This window comes from Gadus macrocephalus, chromosome 14 (assembly GCF_031168955.1).
Source record: "Gadus macrocephalus chromosome 14, ASM3116895v1".
NCBI classification, from domain to species: domain Eukaryota; kingdom Metazoa; phylum Chordata; class Actinopteri; order Gadiformes; family Gadidae; genus Gadus; species Gadus macrocephalus.
This window is the reverse complement of record NC_082395.1, coordinates 19867443-19876384: the sequence shown is the minus strand read 5'-3', so window position 1 is coordinate 19876384 and position 8942 is coordinate 19867443. Positions and strand designations below refer to the sequence as shown.

Sequence of the window (8942 nt, the reverse complement as noted above, 5' to 3'; positions counted from 1 at the left end):
CAGAGGGCAAAAAAAACTCCCTTTATTAGCAAGGAAGAAATCGGGAGAAGGAACGCAGAGTGGGGGAGCCCTGCTTCAGGGATGTTCAGGAGTGCAACGGCTGCCATAATTGACATACATGCATTCATACAGACAAAACATTTTAAACCGGGGATGGGGTGCTGGCCGGTTTACCATAAGGCCTAAAAAAAAAAAAAGTTTGGTTCCTGTTGGTTGTCAGTTGAGGTCATGGGTAGGTAGGGAATTTATTCTTTTTTTTTTTTTTTTTTTTTCCAGCGGCAGCGAATGATAGGTAGGTTGTTTTCATTTAAAAACGAGAAAATTCACTCATCCTTGTACAGAATGAAGAGGTGCTGTACCAAAACGTGATTATAGTTTGCATAAAAAAAAAAAAAAAGTGGGTCGCACATAAATTGACAGGGTCGGTAGGAAACCGGAACCAAACCAAAAAAATGTTTAGGCCTAAGGAGAGTCCAGGGCAGTTATTAGGTTGAAGTAATAATCCTGTTGTGGCCTGATCTTCCTCCTCCTGTCTGCTGTGCAGAGCTTACTGCCACTGTCCTCAGTAACATCCTGATCAAGTCACACCCCTCCCACATGTTTTTCCCGCATCCCCTAATATACTATTCTACCTAGAAACGTGTCACATTATGTAAGCAACGTGTGTGGAAGGCTGTTTCAAGACCTCTAAACAGAGCTGGTTCATAACTCATAATAATAATCAGTGTAATCGTTAGTTATACAATGAATCAGTGGCCAACAGAAGGGTAGTTTGTCTCAACGAGGGAGTTTTACTGGAGGCTCCGTCTCCTATCCCAGAAATGTAAATTAATTAAAAAATAATTCAGAAACTTTAATGTGGGTGGAGTTTAATTCAATTCATTCATTCATTCAATGGCTTGTGTGTTTTTATTGTACCACAGATGACGAATCATGTGGTGATTTTGTCCCCTTTTGACGTGCCCATTTTCTTGTGTGTGTGTGTGTGTGTGTGAACTTTGACCTACCGTTTGCAACCCAAAGCTGACATCCGTGCCCTTTTTTGCCTTTGATCAAAAAAACAACAAACGAATGCAGAACTTGGAGCACAAGCTGGACCCCAAGACGAAGAACCTGCCCTACCTCCGGAACCCGGACATCCTGGTGGGCGAGAACGACCTCACGGCGCTCAGCTACCTGCACGAGCCCGCCGTGCTCCACAACCTCAAAGTGCGCTTCATCGACTCCAAGCTCATCTACACCTACTGCGGTGAGCACGCACGCGCGCACTCACATACACACGCACATTTACGTAGCACTTTATCCAAAGCCACTTACGATGAGTACATTTGTCAGAAGAAAGAGAAACAATATGCTGTGTCCGTACAGTAAGGATGTTCATAGAACCAAGTGCCAAGCAATAACAATTGTTAGGTTGCACGCACACACACACACACGCGCACACATTCACGCACGCACACACACGAGGTAACGGACCACGGCTGGATGCTAATCGAGTGGTTAGGCTGCTTGACCTCACATCCCAAAGGGGTTCACCCCAGACTGGGTTCCGAGCCATTGTACGCAGTCCGCCTGTAGAGGCCTCTCTCGCCCCTAGCTGTTCTGCCGCTCATCCAAATGGTCTCCTAATGCAATGAAAAGTAAATGGAGTACAGAGAGCGTGCATCGTTGGCCTGTGGTGCCCTGCCCAACGCGTGCTCCTCTCATCTCCTCCTCTGTTGGTTCCCGATGCAGGCATCGTGCTGGTGGCCATCAACCCCTATGAGTCTCTGCCCATCTACGGCTCTGACATCATCAACGCCTACAGCGGGCAGAACATGGGAGACATGGACCCACACATATTCGCCGTGGCAGAGGAGGCCTACAAGCAGATGGCCAGGTGGGTGTGGGTGGGTGTGGGTGAGTGGGTGGGTGGAATTACCATAACTTCTAACTGTTGCTTGCAACCATCCTCTCCTCTCTAGGTTTGTAGGTCAGAAGTGATCTAGAAATAGACTCCCAGTGGAGTCTGTCTGTCTCTCCGCCGTCTGTCTGCCTGTCTGCCTGTCTCTCTGTCTGCCTTTCTCTCTGTCTGTCTGTCCGTCTGTCTTAAAAGACTCAAACGAATGCATAATGTATGTTATAGGTTAGGGTCCTTTCACAATTGGCAGAAATCCTACAGAAGCCTTTTGATTCAGTAGAGGGTTTAAACGTGCACACACACACACACACACACAAACACCTATGCTCAGCGTCAAGTCTCGTGATGTCACTTCCTGCCGTGGCCGCGCGTTCTCCCAGGGACGAGCGGAACCAGTCGATCATCGTGAGCGGGGAGTCGGGCGCGGGGAAGACGGTGTCGGCCAAGTACGCCATGAGGTACTTCGCCACGGTCAGCGGCACCACCAGTGAGGCCAACGTGGAGCAGAAGGTGCTGGCCTCCAACCCCATCATGGAGGTGAGCGTCACGGTTACCTCCCTCGTCCCCTTCCGCCCCGCTGCTGCTTCCTCTGACTACTTCCGTTACCCTCCTCTCCCTCCTTCGCTGGCAACCTCCTCTCCCCAGCCCGTCTCCCTCTCTCTTCCCCTCTCTCACTCTCCCCTGCCTGTCTCCCTCTCTTCCCCTCTCTCTCTCCCCTGCATGTCCCTCTCTCCATCTCTTCCCCTCTCTCTCTCTCCCCTGCATGTCTCTCTCTCTCTCTCTCCCCTGCATGTCCCTCTCTCCATCTCTTCCCCTCTCTCTCTCTCCCCTGCATGTCTCTCTTTCTCTCCCTCTCTCCATCTCTTCCCCTCTCTCTCTCTCCGCTGCATGTCCCTCTCGCTTCCCCTCTCTCACTCTCCTCCTCTTTCACTCTAACCCTAACCCTTAATCTGAATCTATCACAATCTCGACTAGATCTCTCGCCAGAGCTGATTGTGTGTGTGTGTGTGTGTGTGTGTGTGTGTGTGTGTGTGTGTGTGTGTGTGTGTGTGTGTGTGTGTGTGTGTGTGTGTGTGTGTGTGTGTGTGTGTGTGTGTGTGTGTGTGTGTGTGTGTGTGTGTGTGTGTGTGTGTGTGTGTGTGCGTGTGTGTGTGTGTGAGATTAGGGAGCAAGCGACAGATCTCCCCTGTGCCCAGATGGCAGCCCTCCCCCTCCCTCTCAGAGCCCCCTCCTCACTCCAACACAAGACACACCCCTCAATGATGTCATCGGCCTCTTCTCAGTGCACACTTGACGTTGATCCACCAATCATAGAGCAGCTGACCGCCTGAATAGAGGATTCTTTGTCCCTGTTAATTTAGCACGCTCGCTTGTCACTGTGTGTGCGTTTTGTATGTTTTTGCTTAGGGTGTGTGTGTTTGTGTGTGTGTGTGTGACGTGGACGTGTGGTTTCAGCCAATGGCGTAACATCATGGTGAAATGCCTGGTGCAAATGTTTATTTTGTGCCCCTCAACAGGACTTCAGAGCGGGGGGGGGGAGGGTGGGGGGGGCACTGGTTTCAGCTAATGCAAGGTCCGGATTGGAATACCTGCCAAGCTGAAAGCCTGCTTGTTGCCCCAGTTGGACACAGAGCCTGTGTTGCAGCCTGAACTCCGCTGGCTCCATGCTCTCTCACACTATCTTTACTCTGTGAGCTCTGAGCAGGCTCCCTGCTCTAACACATACTGTCTTAAGTCTGTGAGCTCTGAGCAGGCTCTGTGCTCTAACACACAGACTGTCTTAAGTCTGTGAGCTCTGAGCAGGCTCTGTGCTCTAACACACAGACTGTCTTAAGTCTGTGAGCTCTGAGCAGGCTCTGTGCTTTAACACACAGACTGTCTTAAGTCTGTGAGCTCTGAGCAGGCTCTGTGCTCTAACACACAGACTGTCTTAAGTCTGTGAGCTCCGAGCAGGCTCCATGGCAGCGGTAGCGGTAGTGGAACATGTCTATGTCCACATTTGTATGATGTAATCTAATGATGTGTGTGTGGTGTATGTCTGGCCAAAAACCAAGGTTATTCAACAAGAGCCCAGACCTGATAATGAACCGTCTTCACCGTGAATCGAAACAAAATGGAAACCTAAACTGGCTGTCTGAACACAGATATGTCATCTGATCGGGCGGGGCAATATTTGGGATGCGGTCTCCCTTGGTTACCGGCGCGCTCCCATCCTGTCGCCCTTGGTAACCTGCGCTCTCCCACGCTGTCTCCCAGGCCATAGGAAACGCCAAGACGACCAGGAACGACAACAGCAGTCGCTTCGGCAAGTACATCGAGATCGGCTTCGACCCGCGCTACCGCATCATCGGCGCCAACATGAGGACCTACCTGCTGGAGAAGTCCCGCGTGGTGTTCCAGGTGAGCAGCGCTCTCTCTCTCTCTCTCTCTGTCTCTCTCTCTCTCTGTCTCTGTCTCTCTCTGTCTCTGTCTCTGTCTCTGTCTCTCTCTGTCTCTCTCTCTGTCTCTCTCTCTGTCTCTGTCTCTGTCTCTCTCTCTCTCTCTCTCTCTCTCTCTCTCTGTCTCTGTCTCTGTCTCTGTCTCTGTCTCTCTCTTTCTCTACACGACAGACATGCATGCTCACACCGCTAAACATACTCGCCCGCCCACACACACGCACGCCCACACACACTGGCGTGATGGTTAATCACTTAACTTGTGTTGAAAGGTTGAACAATTAAAGGATCTTGAGTGTGTGTATAATAAGCGATTGACAATAATTAAAAACACAGACAGAAGGCAGGGTTTCCATCGGGCAGAACATGATTTACATAGGAGTAGACGTTACAGACTAGTCCTCAATGTTCTCCTTTTGTGAATCACTAAGAGGTTGTCCATGATAAATGAGGATGACTGCTAGTATGGCCACCCTCCCCTTAATCCTCCCAGCCCTTGGCCTGACTCTGACTCACTCACTCCCTCACGGTGTTCCTTAAAGTAGGACTCTTTCATGCCCTCGTAGGGGAGGGGCCCCCGGACAGGATAAGAGGGGCCCCTGTTGGCGTCACAGGCGGCCATTATGCCCTCGTCTCCTCGTGCTGCCATGTCTGATTATGAGACGACTTCTGTCCGAGGCTCGTGGGGGCCTCACACACCTCCCTCTCTCTAGTGCTGCGAGAACATTCAAAACTCGAAATAATGAACGATATTATGTAGGTCAAACCAACGGAGACATGCAGTGAAGACATGGATGTTGCTGCAGGAACAAACCAGCTGTACGCAGGAACAAACTGACTGCAGTTTCCATGTTTATTCCCTCCTCCTACTGTACACGTAAATCACTAAGCCTCTCTTTAACAGGAAATGCAGAGAATCCTTTTTTTGTTGTTAGTGTTAGGTGGTTTGTTTTGAATATTTGTTCATGTTGTCCTTCCGAGACACTGTGCATAACTGGTCCTCCTTCGTGCTGAGCTGTAGAATCCAGTTAGAGCCGCACAGTCCTGTTTAAGCAGCAGGGCCGGTTCTCCCGTAGCCCGGAACATGTACAGTAGAGAATGAGGAACAGGGACACACACACACACACACACACACACACACACACACACACACACACACACACACACACACACACACACACACACACACACACACACACACACACACACACACACACACACACACACACACACACACACACACACACACACACACACACACACTGTGTTCGAGGTTCAATGGCTGGTGGTTACGGAGGCTGAAGAATGAGGAACAACTCTGCCTTACATTTTTGACATGCTTAAGGTGTGTGTTTGTGTTCTTTACACAACTAAGGGAAGGCAATACAGGTGTTGAGGTGTGGTTTGATACAGGACACACCAAAAGTATGATTAAATCTTTTGGACTTCTTAAGTCAAAATCCGTCCTGGTTAAAAGCATACACAGTGAATGAACTCTTTCAGACCACTCATCCACTGCACGCTTGGAACGATTCTATAGGTTGTCTCAAACATTCACGGGTCCTCGTGAACATGTCCTGGCCGTATGTTGAGTGTGTGTTGTGTTCTTGCAGGCGGACGAGGAGAGGAACTACCACATCTTCTACCAGCTGTGTGCTTCGGCTCACCTGCCTGAACTCAAGGATCTGCGTCTGGGTAGGTCTTGCTCACGCTCACCCTGAACACCAGAAGACTACCGGCCTGCTCTCACAACCTGACCTGTACCATAACCCACTACCACCCTGCAGCCAGTACCTGACCCGTCCCACCAACCCACTACCACCCTGCAGCCAGTACCTGACCCGTCCCACCAACTCACTACCCGGCCTTCACTCAGAACCTGACCAGTTGCTGGTTCCTCTGAGCTAATGCATTATGTAATAACAAGCATTCTTTAACCTCTTAAACTCGAGGTTCCCCACATTTGGGAAGACCGTGATCTCTCTCGCAGCAAAAGGCTTACAACCCTGCCCTTATTATGTAGAAATAGTCATAGCAAATTAAGCATTAGAAACTCCGCTACAAGCACATATAAGTATTTTTTACACACACCAAACGCAACTCAAACACCAAGCATATTAATTAGACAAATTAGACAATTAAAAATAGGCTGGAGCTTAAAGGGGTAGTTCAGAATTTTGGTCATGGGGCCTGATTCCCAAGGTAGCCTTGGTGTTCTTTATTATTGGAGACAGTTTTCATCACATTTCATTCAGTCCTTCTAGTTGCAGAGTTTGCTCGGGCTAGGCTAGCGCATGGCAACAGGCAATACTAGCCTGCAAATAAAACGGTCGTACCTAGGGCTGGGTATCACGGCCAAGTTCCTGAATCGATTCGATTTCGATTCTGAAGGCTTTAAATCGATTAATCACGATTCGATTAGATTAGATTCGATTCAATCCGAATCGGTTCCATCTGCTCCTAGATTGAATGATAATTTTCTTAAGTTGTAAGGAAATATTCTTTATAGGCTATCAACTAAAACCAACCTTAGCACTCTTAGCAGTGCCTGGATCCGTGTTGTGGACATGAAGGAGTTATCGTGTAGGAGTCTGTTCTGGCTGACCAGACGCCATGTTCATATGCTCCCACTGTGGACACGCACCTGCTCATGCGGCTTACCGGCACACATGCACACATGCACACGAACTGATTCACACGCACACATGCACACACTAGCTCACTCTTGGCACTGTCACGTGAATTGACTCAGTTGACGTTCATCTTTTCGTTCCTTCTTTTCTCTCTAATCTCTCTCGGTTTGCCGCTCTTGTGTACATTATCTTCCTCAAGTCTTGTGATTTCCAGATTTAAGAATAAATGCAGGGGTTGTCTCTGTGAAACCGAAGGCTCTTGTTGCCGGGCAACAGGATCCACTTTATCCTGTTGAAATGACCAAATACTTGAATACGTGAATGCCTATAAAAACTTCCATCGTCCATTTATTTACCCGGCTGATCCATCTGTCCGTCCAAGCTGAAAGAAATAACATGTTACAGTCTCTGCAATGTGTGAGAAGCCATCAGAATCAAGTAACCACATTATGGACTCCTGTCCATTCTAAATGACTGGGCAGTGTGTGACCAGTGACTTGGCTGGGCTGGCTGGGGGGTGTGAGTGGGAGGGTTCAGACTCAGAGTGTCGATTTCTGTTAACAAAGAGGGAGGTTCGGGCTGGCATGCATTTATTATTTGTGGAATGTGTTATTGGATGTGATTGTCTTAACTTCGTAAAACGAAATCCCTATCGATGTCCTGGTTAACTAAAGCTTTTCAGGCATATCAATTGAATATATGTAATATGCTTTTTTATTTAAATGTTATATTTTTCTTACTTGTGAAATACTTTTAACGTCGGTTTTGTTCATAGATTTTTCGTGCTTTGGATATTTTTATTGACATGCCTGAAATAAATATAATCATTGAATCAATCAATGCTACGCGCTAGCTGAAATGCTACACATTGCGCCCGATGAGGCTCGCTGAGGGTTAGTTATAGGAAGGAGCGCTGGGTAGCAGCTAACGGCTAACGGCTAACGTTTCACACCTCGTTTTCTTCCCGCCTCTCCCGTCTCCCGGCAGGAAGTGCCAACGACTTCCTGTACACTCGGCAGGGCCGCAGCCCCGTCATCGAGGGCGTGGACGACACCAAGGAGCTGAGCACCACGCGACACGCCTTCACGCTGCTGGGTGAGACGCCGCACGCGCATGCACGCGCACACACAACCACGCCCCCACGCGCACACAACCACTCACACACAACCACTCACACGCAACCACTCACACGCAACCACTCACACGCAACCACTCACACGCATCCACAAACACACACGTGTTTGTGTGTGTGTGTGAGTTGGAGTCTTGGCTCTGATTGTCGCTTAGTGTGGGGGGGCTCAAGACGCGTGATTTCAATAGAGATGCGTCGATAAATCCATAAAATATTATACAAATATACGTGTGTGTGTGTGTGTGTGTGTGTGTGTGTGTGTGTGTGTGTGTGTGTGTGTGTGTGTGTGTGTGTGTGTGTGTGTGTGTGTGTGTGTGTGTGTGTGTGTGTGTGTGTGTGTGTGTGTGTGTTTAGGGGTGAACGAGTCCTACCAGATGGGGTTGTTCCAGGTCCTGGCTGCCATCCTGCACCTTGGAAACGTGGAGGTGAAGGACCGGGACTCTGACAGCAGCGTCATCCCGGTAAGCCCCGCCCTCCTCCACAACACTGGTCTACGATTGGTAGAGCCCCTAGGCAAAGAGCCAATAGAGGCTTGCTAGGTTTCTGTTCATGTGTTACTGCAAGTGGCTGTTCATGTGTTAACGTGACTGGCTGTTCATGTGTTAATGTGAGTTGCTGTTCATGTGTTAATGTGAGTGGCTGTTCATGAGAGTGGCTGTTTGTGTTATTGTGTTGTTCATGTGTTACTGTGAGTGACTGTTCATGTGTTAATGTATTGTTCATGTGTTAATGCTAGTGGCTGTTCATGTGTTAATGCTAGAGGCTGTTCATGTGTTAATGTATTGTTCATGTGTTCATGTGAGTGGCTGTCCAGGGTTTAATGCTAGTGGCTGTTATGTGAG

At 48.9% G+C, this 8942-nt stretch overlaps 1 protein-coding gene across 6 annotated transcripts in view; it reads left to right on the top strand.

Moving 5' to 3' along the window:
- Window positions 1–8942, top strand: part of myo5aa (myosin VAa) — a 54788-nt gene that overhangs the window by 10298 nt on the left and 35548 nt on the right. For all 6 annotated transcript variants that reach the window (XM_060070798.1, XM_060070802.1, XM_060070800.1 and 3 more), the window contains 7 exons: window positions 1078–1249; window positions 1735–1879; window positions 2281–2437; window positions 4157–4300; window positions 5949–6030; window positions 7956–8063; window positions 8455–8561. In XM_060070798.1, the coding sequence (XP_059926781.1) occupies window positions 1078–1249; window positions 1735–1879; window positions 2281–2437; window positions 4157–4300; window positions 5949–6030; window positions 7956–8063; window positions 8455–8561 (915 nt within the window). The remainder of the gene's footprint in view (window positions 1–1077; window positions 1250–1734; window positions 1880–2280; window positions 2438–4156; window positions 4301–5948; window positions 6031–7955; window positions 8064–8454; window positions 8562–8942) is intronic.